The 18,982-nt window shown below is 38.5% G+C and overlaps 1 protein-coding gene across 6 annotated transcripts in view; it reads left to right on the forward strand.

Annotated features, from left to right (window-relative positions):
• The window catches only part of Supt3h (SPT3 homolog, SAGA and STAGA complex component), a 367,702-nt gene that overhangs the window by 227,239 nt on the left and 121,481 nt on the right, over window positions 1–18,982 (forward strand). For all 6 annotated transcript variants that reach the window (XM_075980696.1, XM_075980694.1, XM_075980697.1 and 3 more), the window contains 2 exons: window positions 8,108–8,194; window positions 10,744–10,834. In XM_075980696.1, the coding sequence (XP_075836811.1) occupies window positions 8,108–8,194; window positions 10,744–10,834 (178 nt within the window). The remainder of the gene's footprint in view (window positions 1–8,107; window positions 8,195–10,743; window positions 10,835–18,982) is intronic.

Consider the following 18,982-nt stretch of genomic DNA (forward strand, 5'->3'; position numbering starts at 1 on the left):
CATAGTGTGTAAAAATCAATAACCTCACTGTTCTGTGGTGTTCCTCAGGACATGCTGTACCGGCATGGTAAGCCACATTGGAACTGTGATGTCTGTGCAGGCTCTTACCCCGCCTGAAACTGGTGCTGAGTCCCAGCAGCTAAAACTGCTCTTCCAAAGTCTAAAATTGGCACTTTCTCTGTACATTTTCCCAACAAGAAGTCAAAATTATAAAGCAGAATTTGCCAAAACCCAGAGGAACAGCAATGCAGTGTCTGAGATTACCTTCCTCCTTCCTGGGCATTATTCTTTAATGCCACTTTACTTTGCCATTTGGTAAACTCTCTCAGTATTGTATTCTGATCGAAACTCCACATAGACCTCCGTGTGCCTTGAACTTTCTCGAGTGAACTAAATCAGACTATCTTGTGAAAATCTGCAAGTGCTCCGAAAATGAAATACAGCCCTTAGTTATACTTTTGTCCTTTGAAGAAATAGCTACAACTCTGTGTCTGTACGACTTTTAAAAATAGGAATGGGAAAGACTGTAGTTGGAGCACCTGTGCCCAGAAGTGTGGGCCGCCAAAGAGTTTGGAAATGTGAAGAAATGAAGTCAAATCTGCGTCACCGGGGTTTCAGCATGCATCACTTTACACTTACTGCGTAGCCCAAAGACAGCCATAAATTACGTTGTGTAAGTTCAGGGTGGACTTGATCTCCTTGGACTTCATTATGTGTTACTTTAAACAGCAAAATCCACTTAATTTTATTTTTCAACAGTTAAATTTTTAAAAGTAATAACAGAAGCTGCAGCGATGTCCCTGCAATTAAGAGCACTTGCTCCTTACACAATACCCAGGTTTGGTCCCCAGCACCCACACAGCAACTCCCAAATGTCTGGATTCAGCATCCTTTTCTGGGCTCCATGGGCACAAAACACACATTTGATGCACTTAGATACACACAGGCAAAACACTCATTTACATAAAATCAGATAAATAAATCTTTTTCTAATTAACAATAATAAGTTAGTATAGCATTTGTCTTCGTTTCATTTGCTGTCCTGTTTTTGCCTGGGAAAAGCAAGTTCAGGGAGAAAAGGTTTGGGGCTCTTAGTTAGAGGTCACATCTATCACTGTGGGAAGTCGTAAAGCAGAGAGCAGAGTCAGTGCCGTATGCTAGTGCTCTATTTCCCCTCTGCTGGATTCAGTCCAGGCTCGGCCCGTGGTGGACCTTCCCACCACAATTAACCCAAAAAGAAACCCCCTCACTTATGTGCCCACAGGTCAGCCTGACCTAGACAGTTCCTCACCGAGGCCCTCTTCCCAAGTGATTGTACATGTGTCAGGTTGACAGGTGATACTAAGTGTCACAGTATTTGAACTGAAATCCAGCTTGGTAATGGAGCATTCGAGTTTTAGTGCTCAGCATATCATCATATATTATCAAACCAAAACGGACTTTGTTACTTATAACACTTGAAAAAGTTCTAGAATAGTTTAGACTTGAAGTTTCTTATAAATCCCTCATTTACGAGATAAGAAAACTCTGATGGTACTGTGTGCCCACCTACTTTCACTTTTGAACATGAGCAGCCAACAAATTAGCTATGTCAAGGCTGCTGTCTTCATGTGATAGAAACATAGTCATTGCTGGTTGTTAATTTTCAGATCTTCTTGGACCCACATGCATTGTGGCTTATCTAGTCCTTACTTTAATGTATATGTGTGTTTATACACATATACTTACATATAAATTCCTCTGGTTCCATGGTACTTAGAATTATAGCTTCATCATATTGTTAAACATTTGACTTAACTATGTTTGACTTACTATTTCTCTATTTTGAAAAGAATAAAACTCTAAAAATTTAGACACATCCTTCAACTTAGATCTCTTTTTTAAATGTTTCAAAGGCCTAAAACCAGTTATCAATGAAGAAAGGGAGATCCTATGATGTGAAATTATTCAGTATTCTGTTTGCAGTAATCTGAAGGATAACTTTGTTTAGCGGCAAATATGATTTTTTTCACGTACTTTATTCTCAGTGCTTAGGCTGTGTCTATGGGTATCACTAAATTGGAGGCTCTGAGATACTATTTTTTTTCTTTCGCCAGATGTTCTTTCTACTTAAAGTAGACGTAGCTCATGCCGGGTGTTGGTGGCGCATGCCTTTAATCCCAGCACTCGGGAGGCAGAGGCAGGCAGATCTCTGTGAGTTGGAGACCAGCCTGGTCTACAGAGCTAGTTCCAGGACAGGCTCCAAAGCCGCAGAGAAACCCTGTCTCGAAAAAAAAAAAATAGACGTAGCTCCTATAAAACTATCAATAGTTGAAAATACGTGTCACATAGTTTACTGAGCATAGTAGCTTCACAACACAAGCCAAGATATAGGCCGAGTTATAGTATTGGCTAGTCCCCTAAGATCAAGCTATTGTTGCCCAGCAAGCTACGTACTAAGTTCAATTTCTGCAAGCTGTGTAGTCATTTCACACCAGTGTAAAGTTGTATAATCATAATCGAACACTGTAAGTCAAGTCATGTGCATATTTTTATGGGTATAGCCTTTTCTATGCAAAGAAGGTGTACCTATTACTAACAGTGTCCACTGCTGTAACAAATAATCTTGAAGACACATCAATCTGGTCGAATGTCACATTTTAATTACTTAGTCATACTTTTTTCTGTCAGACTTCTCATTTATTTGTCATAAGGACTAAGTGATGTAATTCATAGAATACATGAAGAGTAGAACAATTAAATGGGGAGCCCGCTTCTGAATTAACAAATGTGTATGTACAAACCTCTCTCTGGGACTGGAGAGAGGCCTCAGCGGTTGAGAGCACTGCTCTTCCAGAGGACAGGAGCTGCGTTCATGTGGAGGTCAGAAAACGACGTGTGAAGGGCCTGGGATCAAACTCACATTGTCACGTTTGCCAGCAAGTGCTCTTAGTCACGGAGCCATCTTTCTAGCCCTAGATAAAAGCATTTTCAGACATTCACATCTTTAAATGTTTATTTCCTAAGGACCCTTTCTTCTAAACCTTCCCAGGTATTTTCCAACTCTAACTAAGCAAGAGAGATGGGCATTATGATTTGTGTTTGTTTGGATTAACTGTCTGCTTATGAAAGGGTCACTATTTTAAGGAGCATACAATCAGAGTCCTGAGAGTCTGTCAGTCTCAATATCTGCTAAAATCACAGATTACTGAAAAATATGAAATGCCAGCAAAGCATAACTCATATTCAAGGGGAAAAGTCAATAAAGATGGTTTCTTATATGCTATAGACGCTGAACTTAGTAGACAAGGATTTTAAGGCAGCCATTATGTCTGTGCTCAGAAAGTAAAAAGGAATCTTTCATGGAATGTGTCCTCTCCAAATAAGAGAGTGAAGTTATAAAGAGCACAGTGAAAATAGAGCTCCATGCTTAGGTGGAAAGAAGTCTAGAGGCTCTGAGGCAGCAGCAGGCAAGCACCACAGAAGGGAGAGCAAGTGCTGAGGGGTGCGTGTCTCCCAGGTCTTACACGAGACCTGGTACCCAGGGGTGTGGGCCTCCCAGGTCTTGCATTGGGTCCTAGCAGTGCCCAGCGGTGACAGCCTTCCAGGTCTTGCATGGGGTGCCAGCAGTGCCAATGGGTACATGGTGCCCAGGTCTTGCATGCAGTGCTAGCAGGTTCACAGAATAGTAAGCCAGGAAAAGAAAGGGAGACAAGGTAATTATTATCTTCAAGGACAGCCAAGAAAATAAATTCTGAAGATAAACTTGATCATCTTGCTAAGCCATTGGCAATGTTTATGTAGTCAATGAGCAAGTACCAGCTTTATGTTCAACAGAAAGGCAAAATCTGATGGAGAGGAAGATAGTTGTTAAATTCAGAGACTCTGAGATCACCAAATCGTCAGCCTCATAGTAAGTCAGTTTATGATAGCTAAACTGAAAGTAAAGCCTTGTAAATTTATTTCAGGAGATTCAGTTTATTTCTAATGAGAGCAAGAGTTGGAAGTGGTTGCGAGTAGAAATGCTTTGACTGCATTTGACTTTTTCTGTCATATACTTTCTAGAAAAAATTTTAACTAGAATTTAATATTATACTTGACACAATTTCAGTATATAATAACTATACTACTGGGAAGATGGTTGTAACTAATAAATCCATGGCGTATGATCATTTGGAGACACTGAAATGTAGAAGCTGGTCAATAAAAATCCCCCACGGCCTGAATTGGGGTGAACACTGTGGAGTAGAATGCATAGTCCCAGCCCTGGGCAGACCAATAAAACATCAAGCTTTGCTGAAAATGTTAACAAGTGGGAGAAATCCCACATTAGTGTCGTTGGCAATAGCGAGAGTTGAAATGTTTGTTTATAGAACGGAAGATTAAACTTGATGTGGCATATACCAACAATCCCCAAACCCAGGAAACTGAGGCAGGAGGATCAAGTTTAAAACCAGCTTTGCCTACATTTTTTGCAAACAAAAAATACACTTGAGATAGCATGTGTGGTCCATTGTAGCCTTTAATAGGATCAGCCTCCTAATAAAGTATTCTGAACTACTTAAAATATAAACATTGAGTTTTAAGTTAGGTGAATTATTTTTATCTTTCCAATAGTTGTAACGAGTACAACCACCCCTTTTCTGAGCAAAAGTCCTAATCTGAAGAAATCGAAACACCTTGATTGAACTACACTTATGGTGGAATTATATTGTCTTTCTGAAAAATAGTTTACTAAGTTCCCAAGTACCATTTTGCCAAGTTAAGAAAAGTCAGTTGATTATTAAACTAACCACTAGGCTTAAAGTATTGGTCTATGCCACAATTTCTAGCCTATTTTGTATAAATGAATATTTGTTGTAAAAACTAGAAAATGTAGTATCATTTCATAGTAGTTTAATTATTGTGGGAAAAATTTAACTTCCGTTTATTTTTGCAAATTGAGAATGCAAATAATTTAGTAAGAGTAGAGGATCATGGGCCAGTTTAATGGCTTAGCATGAGAAGGGCCTTGTCCCCAAGACTGACACCCTGAATTTAATCTCTGGAACACATGCGGTGGAAGGAGATAACGAACTCCTTCAGATTGTCCTCTAACTTCTGCATGTGTGCCCACATTCTCTCTCTCTCTCTCTCTCTCTCTCTCTCTCTCTCTCTCTCTCTCTCTCTCTCTCTCTCTCACACACACACACACACACACACACACACACATCCTGTGTGCCCACATTCTCACACTCACACACACATACACGTATCCTGCGTGCCCATATTCACACATAACCTGTGTGCCCATATTCACACACACACACAAATAAATAAACAAACAAACAAATAAATAAATAAATGGAAAACATTGCATTTTATCCTTATTAACACCCATTTATTCATATATACATGTACACAATGCTGGCCAGGAACTGTGTATCAGAGAGAACATGCAGCTTTTGTCTTCTGAGTTTGGGTCACCTGGCTTCTATACTAGAAAAGAGACCAAGAGTTGGTAAAAAAAAAAAATATATATATATATATATATATATATATATATATATATATATGATGAGGAAGGATGAGGGTAGGAACATGAAAGAGGAAAAGAGACTTGGGTATGGAAAACTTATAAAGGGAACTTAGAGGCAACAAAGAGATGGGGAAGATAAACACTGAAACACTTTGTTCAAAAATGCATAATGATATCTGATCCCTCATATGCAAATTTTTAAAATAAAAATACATTTAAAAAATTTTAGAATGAGTACACAATCAACTTTCTTTCACATTGAAACATTAGGGACATCCTGATGTCAGCCCTCTTGTGTTCATGTGGATACAGTGACCATGAGCTGTGCACCCATGCATCTGCAGTGCCAAGGTGCCAACTTGTACTTCATACCGCTTAATGAAGATTGGGTTTCACTCATGTTGGTAGACATAGAAATTTTAGGAAAGTAAGCCAATTTGTAATATATATGTTTATATGATTTTAATTAGACACTAAATTCTTCTTCTTCCTTACTGGAGAAGAGGTGAGCATTTAGGAGAGGTAATTCTGGAGCCCAGAACATATCAGTCCTAAGCAGGTCCAAACTGTAGGGCCAGAGGCAGTGGGAATAATCATAGTGTGAGTGGTAGAAAATGTTCCTTTAGATGCGGGAAGTTAGAAAAGCCCATGGTGAGCTAGGTGTGGTAGTGGCCTAAGTCTTTAATCCCAGCACTCACTAGGCAGAAGCAAAGTGACCTCTGAGTTCAGGGCCAGCCTAGAGTAGGCCATCCAGACTACATAATGAGACCCTGTCTTTACAAGGAAAGAAAAAACTGTATATATATATATATATATATATATATATATATATATATATATATATATCAATTGGTTTTGAAAAAAAATGGTACAAGATGTTCAGTCTTTATTACATTTCTGGTTATTGCATTTGCAATCTGACATTTTAGAGAGTATTATAGAGATCATTGTGTATGGATAACCCTTGATTTACTGGGGGAACCTATTAGAGACACATATTTCACCTGTTCCTTTGTTGGCATGAATATCATTTCTGATGTCTATAGTTTTTCATGTAGGCACCATTTCTTTATCTGTGAAAATAAAAATATATTTATGTGCTGTTCCCTAGTTCTCTCTGTATGTGTCCAGAGAAATGGATATGTATCTCATAGTCGCCACACTGCCTGAATGCATCTAAGACTGTGATGGAAATATTTTTATTTGAAAAATGGATATATAAACATTTCCTTGACATTCTAACAGTTTTCAAGGGGGAAAGCGTGTTCATGGTAAAAACTGTTAAGTTTCTTTCAGGAGAGATATGTCATCTTTTCAACCCCCTCCTTAGGTTTCTTCTTAAATGGCTCACAGTTAAATTTAAATTCTATATTTAGATAGGATTCTGTTTATATCCCAAGTACCAGTATTCAGGAAATCCAGTGGGAAAGCCGACACAGGAAGAGTTGAGAGCCGTTCTCTAGTCTGCTCATTCTGAAATGGCTGGAAGCTTATTTAGTGAGCAGAATGGCTTAAACATTCAAGTAGAGGTCCTTTCGCACAGATGACCATTTAATTTCAGATGGCGACAGTGGCAGTGTGTTCTCAGGGGTGTGTGTTGTTTTTTTACTCCATTTAAAGGAAGGCATATGGTGGGGGTAGGAGAGCAGCTTTCATATGTAAATATGTTTATAATACTTAAGATGGGGGAGTTGGTTTTGTGCAATCAGCATGGTTTGATCAAATTTGGAAGAATTTACAGGCACATTTTTCTCACATGTGCTCCAGCATCTTGATTTTTTTCAGATGGACCTATTTTATGTTCCTTCCAACTAATCAAAATAAGAAACTAAGTTTGCCTTTGCCAAAAACTAGAACTATCATTTTTCACATTCTTTTATTTTCCAGGTCATTTTCAAGTAAGATTATGTTTCTAGGGCTTCTGAATTCCTGAAAACTCTCAGCTTTGCAACGCTGAAGGCCCAGATGGACATTTCAGGGGATCTAGCTTTTCAGGCGGTGTGTTTTGATTTGTGCATCCCAGATACAGTTCACTTTTGTGTGCGTGTAATTAGTGTGGAAAGAAATTAATGCCGTCCAGTATTATGATTTATGGACTGAATCCTTTAGCCACTGAAGACTTGCCAAAGCGAAAAGTATTTTTTTTTTCCTTTGGATATTAGAAACAGCTTCTGTTTTTGTTGATCTTTAAATCCTGAATGGGGCTATTTCACATCACACCAGCATGGGAGCTCAGATTAATAATATACTTATTCAGCTAGTGATACTAAGCAAAACCATTGCACACATGGGTAGGAAGGATGAAATTTCATAAAATTATTTTCATGTGTATTAATGTATTTCTGGAAGCTGCATATGATTTTTCTTTTGCATGAAAGAGATGACGGATTTCTGTTTATTTTATCTATTACAGGTGGTCTCATAAGCTAATTTAATGGCATTTTTGGATATCTTAAAGCATAGGGAGTTTTGCTTTAAAAAGCAATAACATGATTGCTGAATTATTCCCCGGGACCTTTATTGTAGTGGATTTATCTCTCTTGAGACATTGTGATTGTACCATCTGTAATTTATATTTCTAAGACAATTTCTGCATTTTCTTTGTTGTAGTTACAGCAAGCTGCAGAAGTCTCTCAACTGAGGGGAGCAAGGGTGATCTCTGCTGAAGATCTTCTGTTCTTGATGAGAAAAGATAAGGTACTATAAAATAATTAATTCCATTGTATTAAACATGAGACCTGATCTTAATTGAACTTACATAAGGAAGTGATGGGCCCTCGTTACAGCTTTCAAATGAGAATTGTAACCACTGAAGCAATGTTTAGCTTTCACGATGTGCACAACAGAACGCATTTACTACAAAAGTTGTTTGCTTTTTACATGAACAGATCTTTGATGCCAATACTGCACTGCAGTTAATCTTACTACTCCTTGTACTTGTTCAGATATTTTGACTGCTGTCTCATGTACCTAGGTACCAGCTAATCTCTGTTCTTATACACAGGGTCTCTCTGAGTATCACATTTCCTTTTCTTCTCAGTTTTCACCTTAATACTAATAGAATTCAGACTTTAACAGAATTGATTTTAATTTGAAATACAAAGTTTATTCTCTGCACCAACTTATAAAAATAAGCAAATTAATGCAAGTAGCTTAAAAACTATTATCATTTTGATTTTTAAATAAAACCTCTGAACTCTGGATATTAAGACATTAAAGCTGATATTTATATGTTTATTTATGTCATAATTTTCTTTAAGTAGCTAGTTAATAAATTCTCTGTTGCTTTACCTGTTGTAATCAGCCAACTGTTTATTAATACGAAGAATATGTAAAGAAGAAAAAGAAGTGTACTCAATATCAAAAAGCTTGGAGTCTGTCTGCTTAAGGCAATCTATGTGATATGCTTGAAGCATTTAAGACTTGGAGAATTTCATGGGTTGGATGGTTAGAAGGGGAGGGAGGGATAGTGCAGTGAAGGATTATGATGACAGAGGTGAGGCTCCTCAGGCCTTATAGAATATAGACCAATGGCCAGGAACCTGACCTTTGCATAGATACTATGGTGGCTTTGGGCATGGCTGGGAAAAGGCACTTTATGGAGACATGAAGAGGCTTAGTAGGAATTGCCAGTTTGTTCTGTACTTGGAGAGTCCTTAAGAAGAAGCAGCCATCAGCACCCAACATGGGGCTGCATCCAGGGAGTCCTGAAGGCTGCTGGCAACAATAAGCCCCTTAGGAATGGTTCCTGTGGGAGCAGCCAGGAAATAACACCACTGCTTAGCTCTCCCTAGCATGCCGTGCCTGCATTTCCTTCCCACTGACAAAAGTAAAGAGAGAAGCGCTCACAGTCCGCACTGGCATTCCTTCCCTTGTTATGAAGATGGCCATTTATAGCCTATAGAAACTTCCTAAATATATGCCACTTGATGGTGCCTTTCTGGTGTCCAGGACTCTTACCAGAATGTTGTGAACAACCAACAATATATTTATGCCAGAATTGTTGTTTGTTTCCTCATCTTTCCCAAATTATTTTATTTGCATTCTGAAGTATTCCCAAATGAATACAAGCTAGCTTATAGAGGAAAACTACTAAGCAGGATAGAACTAGAACAATGGGTGCAGTGAAAGGGAGAGGAAAGGAAACAAATGAAAACAGGTACCTGTAGGGTGTAGTCTGGCTGTCCCTTAGTAGCCGGAGTCTGTAGCCCAGTGTTCTACCACCTGCAGTGCCTTAGAGATTCTGGGGTGAGGTTTCCCCTGGTCTCTCATGACACCTGGGCAGCAGGCCTGTGAGGTGGGGTCACATGACAGAACTGACTCTGAGGCTGTCCTCTCCTGCAGCCCTGCTGAGCTTCAGTCTTCAGTCTGTAGTTCGCCTCAGGGTCCCTCCATAAAAGGAGAGGCTAGATTTGTTTCTGATTCAGGGAGACTGAAAATGTTGAGTGATGTTCATGTAAAGAGCTTTGTACAGTGTTTCCACTGTTAGAAATCTGAAGCCTGGAGATGGTGAACCAGGGGTTATACCTTCTAGGGTCCGTACAGAATACATTGAGGGCGTTATTAGTCTCTTAAAGCTAAGTGCTACTATCATCCTCTTCTAACCCCAGAAGACCATCGTTGAAACCTACCAATCATTCGCGGGCCTTGAGTTTCCTAAAGATAGATCCCTCAGCTTATACATACTTTCCATAACTGTCCTATGAAAAGATTCTCAGGCCACGTCTGCTGGTGCATGCCTTTTACTTCAGCACTAGGTAGGCTGAAGTAAGATGATTACAAGTTCAAGTTCAGCCTGGGCTACACAATATGGTATTATCTCATAAATTAAATATAAAAATGAGTTGTTAAAAGCTCCTAGTCTAGATGTTTATAAATCAGTTTTACATAACCTTTGTCTTAGAATATATTCAAAATTCCAAAGTATAAGTACACTTGGCTTACTAAAGGGAATATGGTGTTTATTGAAATCATCAAAAGGAATTTAAGATGTTTTCGAAAATATACAAAAAAAAGTATTATTGTGATTCTGGAATGTCTGGATGGATGCTTGTGAGAATGCCTTTATAAACTCTTAGATTTTGGCTGTCATCGAAGGGCTACAGTTTTGCTTATACTATTAAGCTAATGATAGTTCTATTTTCCCCAATGATCATCAGATAATAGCTTATTAAATTTAATTCTTAAAGCAATCTTTTATTAGTAAAGAAAATGTATTATAAACTTTTTACTTTATATCCCAATAGAAAAAACTTAGAAGACTTCTAAAATACATGTTTATCCGAGACTACAAATCAAAGATCATCAAAGGCATTGACGAGGACGACCTCCTGGAAGGTAACTAACCAAAACACGAGCCCGAAAGAGTCAGCTCAATCACCCAGAGGATGGGGGAGGACGTTCTCCTCACGGGTTTCTTTTCATTAACACAGTCTGGCACTTGTTGTGAGTTAACCTTGTGATTTTCTCCTCTGGAACCTCATAGGACCCAGGTATCTCAGCCCCTTCTTTTCAGGTGGACACTGCTTTCCAACTGGTTCAGTATGCTACCAAGGTTCAGCACAGGAAGAGGCAGACCATAAGAGCTGAGAATTCTACAAGTCTCCTTAAGGAAATTCTTTGGAGCGGACCATGTGGAAATCCATACCTAGGACTTCTAAGTGGCAGTCCTGGCAGCAAACTAAAGGCTAGGAGATCCACTATACAGCAACAAGCAAAAGAGTGGCAAGCTCAACAGAGGAGAGACGGAGGAATAACTAGGAACATCAGAGCAAAGGGATCAGCATTAACCCACTAAAATGTGGAGATTTTACTCCCAGGAGTATTAATAAAAAGCAGTAGCTCAGAGGCTAAGAGTACTTACTGCTGTTTCAGATTACCTGAGTTTGGTTCCCAGCACCCATGTCAGGCAACTCACAACCACCTGTAACTCCAGGTCCAGGGAACCTAAGGCCTCTGGCCTCTGCAAGTACCTGCACTCACATGCACATACCCACATGCAGACATACACAAACCTACATAGCATGTAAAATAATAAGTCTCTGAAAGCAAAGCATTTGTATCCAGCTTGTAATTACTGGGAATTAGCACCTCTGTTTGGTACTCTGTCAGATCCGCCCAAAGCTTTATGGGGAGCTTGAAAGTGAGAGCCAAAGGCACTGTAAAGCTAGTGATGGAAGAGGATGCACACGCATGTCTGCACCATGGGGGAGGTGAGAGACACCGTCACACTATTGAGAGATCTCTTCTGCCTGTCTAGCCAGCTCACTAAACAAAGAATCAAGGACAAGCACACCAAAAGGAAGAAATGGTTGCCTGAGTTACTGTGGTATATCATCTAATATGTCCATTTTCAACCACAGCAAAACACGAGATGTGTAAAGACATGGGTAGATATGATCTGTAGAAGAAAAATAAAGAACAAGAAAAGTAGATAACAAAAATTGCCTTCTGGGAATCCAGATGTTGGATTTAACAGGACAAGAAATTCAAACTAATAATATAGTGTGTTCAAATAAACGGAAGAAATTGTATTCAGAGAATAACGTGGAAGTATGAAAACCATGCCTCACAAAATATACAGCATCAAGAAAGAGTAAATATAAAATATATAATAATGGAGTTTAAATATAAATACAGTAAGTGAGATAGCTCAGGAGCAAAACTTAGCACCAAGCCTGATGATCCAAGCTCAACAAGATGGTAGGAAGAAAGAACAGATTCCTGGCAGTTAAACCTCTGATGAAAATGCCATGGCATGCACACATACAGTCGACATATAAAATTAATTAGTGAACAATAGGTAGATGGAAGCTAACACAACAGAAGCTTTGAACTGGCAGAAGAACCAGTGAGTTTACATTAAAAATTATATAATCTAAAGAATCATTAAAACTAATAAAGTTGACAGAGCTTCAGTGAAATGCAGGGCACTATTAAGTACATCAGCAAATACTATATCAGAAGGGAAGGGGTATGCAGTACAGTAGTGTATCAGCTTGTGCTATATCAGAAGGAAAGTGGTTTTTAGTACACTAATGCATTAGCTTATACTATTTCAGAGGAGAAAGGGTACATAGTATACTAATACATGATCATGTACTATATCAGAAGAGAAGGCATATACAGTACACTAATACATTAGCATATATTATATCAGAAGAGAAGTATACAGTATGCTAATACATCAGTATATACATGTACAGTACATTAATACATCACTATAATGTATCAGAAGGAAAGGAAGAGGAGAGGGGGAGAATAAAAGAGAGAGAATCAGAAAAAATATCCCAATAAATAGTGAGTAGAAACTTTTCAGATTTAAGAAAATTGTTAAACACATATTCAAGTATCTAAACAAACTAACAAATTCCATTAGGACAAACTCATACTTAACTGTACTGATAACACAGTTTAGTAAAGACAGAGCTGATCATGAAAGCCATGAGAGAAGATATCTAGGGGCCTTTTGGAAGTTGTTAGATTATAAAAGGAAAACCTTTATGGTTAGGATCAGTGTACTTCTAAAAAGAGACACCCAGAATCCAGAACTCATATCCTATCTGTTAAAAAGAGGCCTTTGCTAGATACCAGGTCTCCTTGACCTAGGTACCACAGCCTGTTTATTGTTTGAACTTCCCAGTCTGCAATATTATTTTATAGTAGCTTATACTGACAAAGAAAACCCAGAAGGAAACAGCACATTTACAGTGAAAGACTGGATTCTTTCCTCCCTAACATCAAGAATAAGACAAAAATATGCACTTGTTTCTCTTCTATCCAATATTGTACAAAGGTTTTAGTGTATGTTTTTGCAGAAAAGGAAATGAAAACACCCATGTTAAAAAGGGAGGTTAAAGCTATGTATGCATCTGATGCAGTCTTTATATAGAAAAATATCTTAATCCACTAAAAACTGCTTAGTTGGTGGACACATTCATGAGTTTTCAGGATAAAAGATAAATATGTAAATAAAACAAGTGAGTACACATTCCTTATACAATGCCATGTATAACACCATCATGAAGAATAAACTATATTGGAATAAATTTCACCAGTGACCTACAGGATTTCTACATATAAACTAGAAATCACTGTTGAGCAAAGATGGAGAAGAAATACAAAAATAACCAGTGTACACAGCTGCAACACTTAGAATGGTTAAGGCAATAGCCATCCTCAACTGGAGCTATATATATATATATCTCACCAGCTTTTGTTGAGATGAACAAACTGATTCTGTTGTTCGTGTGTAAATGTCAGATCCTAGAAATGAAAAGATTCATTTTCTAATTTGTACATGATCCAGAGTAGTCAAACCCATCTCAACAAGCAGCAAAGTTAAAGGACTCAAACTTGCTGACTTCAAAATTGTCTATAAATCTGCCATAATACCCACAGGATCTATGCTGGTCAGTGGATGATCAGAATTCAGGGCACAAGTGGGACTCACAGAGTGATGCTTGACAGGGCTTGGATAGCAGTGCCATGTAGAATCAATAGCTCCTTTACCTGGAGACATTGAGGTATCTGTGACATCTAGAGATCTACATAGAAAAGAAAGAATTTGATCCCTTCAGGGTACAGTATGCCTCCAAAACAAAAGAAGAGAATACCTGAGTACAGGTCATTGAGAATTCACTATAGCAGCTCAGAATACAAAATTCATTTTTATTTCCATTATATCTTTATTTACTTGTTTTATATAAGCATGTGTGGGGTTGTGTATTTCATGGTGAGTGAAAGAGGTCAGAATTTAATTTACAGGAATTGGTTCTTTCCCTCTACTATGTGAGTCCTGGGGTTGAACTTAGGTCATCAGGTTTGATGGCAAGCATTTTACCTATGGAGCCATTTCTGGCCTGTCAAAATATAAAGTTTTTAAAAGAAAAACAGAACTATTGATAACCTTCTATAAGAATGGTATTTTAAATACATGACACCAAAAGCATAGTAGCAAAAGAAACTATTGAATTAGAATTGATCAAGTTTAAAGACTTCAGTGTGCTTCAAAGAGTAATCAAAAGAAAAAACAGAATAAGGAAATCTTATATACATATCTCTGCTATGGAATTTGTAGGCAAAATGTGGACCAGAACCAGCAGGTTGCACTAGGGAATCATCTAAAGCAGTCTGTCAAACCTCCTAGAGTTGCAGTAGGACAGTGTCTTCTGCAAAGATTACTATGCTCCTAGACTGAACAGTCAAGAGACAATCAAAAGGAAAACCACACCCACATGTACACGTGCACACACACATTCACACCCACACACATGATCTCATGATGCTTTAAGTGACTTTAGGATTTTGTATGGGTTTCATGCCTAGAATCCTCCAGCACTGGTTTCATTAGCTTCTGGCTTCAACTGGGATCTTTTGTCATAAGAGTTATCTGCTGTATGAAGATCTATGTCCAGACTCTACCCTGAAAAGATAACATATGGATTTGTTAATAATACCTTGGTCAGAGTTGCATTTACTTCTGTCTTTATTAAAGGACAAAAAAAAAAACCTTGATTTAAATTAGCAGGCACATAAGTATGAAAAAGTTTTCTAAAATTATTTTTTCATTATAAGCATACTTATCATTCTAAACATTTATTAACATATTCATAGCAAATACCAGATAATTGATACTTATATATGGCAATGCTTGAGACAACTTTATATATATAACCATCATTAGTCAAATAAAAAATATTTTAGTTCTTTCTCACTCTCTAAGTCTCACTAATAACTTTATTAATCTATATTAACCACCAACTACAACATTTAATGACTTTTATGATCCTTTGCAATAACTTTCTGAGTTATATTTTGCTTTTGAACTTGCTAGGGACGTAGCTCACTTGTAGAGCTCATGTTCCATGCCAGGGCCCTCAGTTCAATACAACTATATAAATATATTAATGAATACGGTGATAATTTTGTCTTGTGGTGTATGGGTATGTGTGTGTTTGTGTGTGTAGGACAGATACCTACATGCCATGGTACATGTGTGAAAGTCAGAAAGCAACCTTGGGTATCAGTCCTTTCCCTATTCCCAGCTTGTTCACTGTTGCATATGCTTGCCTAGTAGGTCTCTCCCAGCTCCTGGTAGAGCTATACTGAGCACTGGGGTTGCAGATGTTCACACTACTGCTTCAACTTTCACGTAGTTCTGGGAATCCAAACCCAAGCCTTCAGGCCTGCATGATTAGCACCTTACCCACAAAACTATAACCCCAGCTCCAGTAGTTTTACCTTAAGAAAAAAAAGAATGTGACCATGCCTCAAAGGACCACAGAAAAGAGCCATAGAGGAGGATTGTTGATGCCTATTTGCGCGGACACACATGTACAGGCAGTCACCTAGTGCACATGTGTGCATAATGCACCAGGTACACATGCAGTACACACCCGAAAAGGAAAGAAAAGCAGGACACTATTTAAATGAAAATACAGAGAAAAAAAGCAAACATTAATAGAATGGAAAAATATCCAAAATTTCAAATTACCAAAGAGAAGAAATGGAAGATTTATCAACAAGAATGAATTAATGTAAAAAATGAAGGAAGAAATAAATATCACAACTGTCAACATAAAATAAATGGGAAGACTACAAAATGCGATTTTGTTTGATGAATGTGTGTAAAAATGTGAAGAAAACAGAAGAGATAATATTAGCATTCTACTCTGAATTTTATACTAAAACACCACAAAAAAATAAAGATTATAGAAGACACACGGATTAGTGCAGCAGTTCTCAACCTGTGGGTCATGATCCACACGTGGCTCAAACTTTCCTTTCACGGGGTGGCATAGCAGATATTTATATAATGATTTATAACAGTAGCCAAATTACAGTTATGAAGTAGCACTGAAAATAATTTTATGCTTGGGGGGCCACCACAATATGAGGAAATATATTATGGGTTGCAGCATTAGGAAGGTTAAGAACCACTGGTTTAGTGTAACACACCTGTAGCAACTAAATAATAAACTAGGAAAATATCTGATTGTGTGTGCTTAGATCTTATTTCCTTGGAGTGGAGTGTCAGCAGTCGCTTTTGTTTTTTCACTGTGTCCACGAAATACTTTTTTTATGACAATATTATTATATTTATTAATCAACAGCATGGATGAAAAAAGGTCTAGAATAAACCCTTTGTTGCAATGCATTATACTTTCCACAGAACAGGAACTAAAATGACATATTACACAATTAGTCATGAATATGGTATTTGCCTGCACGCATGCGTATTGCCTAGAGCACGTCTTCTTTGAGGCCGCTAGGCCCTGCCACAGCCCTACTCGGTTGAGTTCATGGATCTGTTGTAACCTGTAGCTTCCCTGTCACTCCTCTGGTCCTATCCCACTGAGCTTCATTTTCTGGCAGTAATTAGAACTTCCAGTCACTGCCAAAGATGCATTTCATATCCTCCTTGGTTTTATAGTTTGGTAAAGTACAGGCATCCCCCTCCATAAGGTCCAGAACCTCTGCTTCCAAAGATTCTTCCCTTCGTTGGCTCAAACTGTTTTTTTTTATTAAGGATTTCTGCCTCCTCCCCGCCTCCGCCGCCCATTTCCCTCCCCCTCCCCCCATAAAGTCCCTCCCCCTCATCAGCTATAAGAGCAATCAGGGTTCCCTGACCTGTGGGAAGTCCAAGGACCGCCCACCTCCATCCAGGTTTAGTAAGGTGAGCATCCAAACTGCCCAGGCTCCCCCAAAGCCGGTACGTGCAGTAGGATCAAAAACCCATTGCCATTGTTCTTGAGTTCTCAGTAGTCCTCATTGTCCGCTATGTTCAGCAAATCCGGTTTTATCCCAGGCTTTTTCAGACCCAGGCCAGCTGGCCTTGGTGAATTCCCGATAGAACATCCCCATTGTCTCAGTGTGTGGGTGCACCCCTCGCGGTCCTGAGTTCCTTGCTCGTGCTCCCTCTCCTTCAGCTCCTGTTTTGGACCTTGAGATTTCTGTCCGGTGCTCCAATGTGGGTCTCTGTCTCCTTTCATCGCCTGATGAAGGTTAATATTCAGGAGGATGCCTATATGTTTGTCTTTGGATTCACCTTCTTATTTAGCTTCTCTAGGATCACGAATTATAAGCTCAATGTCCTTTATTTATGGCTAGAAACCAAATATGAGTGAGTACATCCCATGTTCCTCTTTTTGTGTCTGGCTTACCTCACACAGGATAGTGTTTTCTGTTTCCATCCATTTGTACGCAAATGGGACCTCCTGAGACTGAGAAGCTTCTGTAAAGCAAAGGACACTGTCACTAAGACAAAAAGGCAACCCACTTACTGGGAGAAGATCTTCGCCAACCCCGCAACTGACAAAGGTCTGATCTCCAAAATATATAAAGAACTCAAGAAACTAGACCGTAAAAGGCTAATCAACCCAATTATAAAATGGGGCACTGAGCTGAACTGAGAATTCTCAACAGAAGAAGTTCAAATGGCCAAAAGACACTTAAGGTCATGCTCAACTTCCTTAGCGATCAGGGAAATGCAAATCAAGACAACTTTAAGATACCATCTTACACCTGTCAGAATGGCTAAAATAAAAAACACCAATGATAGCCTTTGCTAGAGAGGTTGTGGAGAAAGGGGTACACTCATCCATTGCTGGTGGGAATGCAAACTTGTGCAACCACTCTGGAAAGCAGTGTGGCGGTTTCTCAGGAAATTCGGGATCAACCTACCCCTGGACCCAGCAATACCACTCTTGGGAATATACCCAAGAGAGGCCCTATCATACAACAAAAGTATATGCTCAACTATGTTCATAGCAGCATTGTTTGTAATAGCCAGAACCTGGAAACAACCTAGATGCCCTTCAATGGAAGAATGGATGAAGAAAGTATGGAATATATACATATTACTCAGCAGTAAAAAACACGAAATACTTTTTTAAAAAGTGAAATTAGCCAGAAAGTTCACTTTTGCACTTGAAGTAACAATATATACCTGATAGGGTTCAGTTCACTAATCTTTTATTGTATATGGATAATAATCCCCACCTTAGCTACTTAGGAAGCGTATTACTTAATATTTGGGGATCAACATGAGCATCCTAACAATGTGATGAACATCACAGTGGTTTGCTCAGTCACCTGTAGGACTCAAGGAAAATAGTCCTTTGGATTAACATGGAGAGCATCCATTAACATGGACTACAGGAACAGATAAAATTAGGAGTTTCTATAACAAGAAAAAACAGGAATTGAAACATATAAAATGAATCAGTTCAACCAAAATCAATGAATTCATGCAGCTTTAGCTATAATTCCAACAACCTCTTCTTGAGATCATGCAAAAATATTATATAGCTTTCCTATAGAATAAGAAATGCCCATATATGCTTTGGAGAAGTAAGACATAGGAGAGGAAGTGTATATATGCACCCTGTGGTGTCATTGAGGACTTTATATATGGAAGATTGGCACAAGCTAGAAAGTCCAATAACAGAATCTGAGACACAGAAATTTGACGTATGAAAAAAT

This window comes from Microtus pennsylvanicus, chromosome 7 (assembly GCF_037038515.1).
Source record: "Microtus pennsylvanicus isolate mMicPen1 chromosome 7, mMicPen1.hap1, whole genome shotgun sequence".
Taxonomy (NCBI): Eukaryota; Metazoa; Chordata; class Mammalia; order Rodentia; family Cricetidae; genus Microtus; species Microtus pennsylvanicus.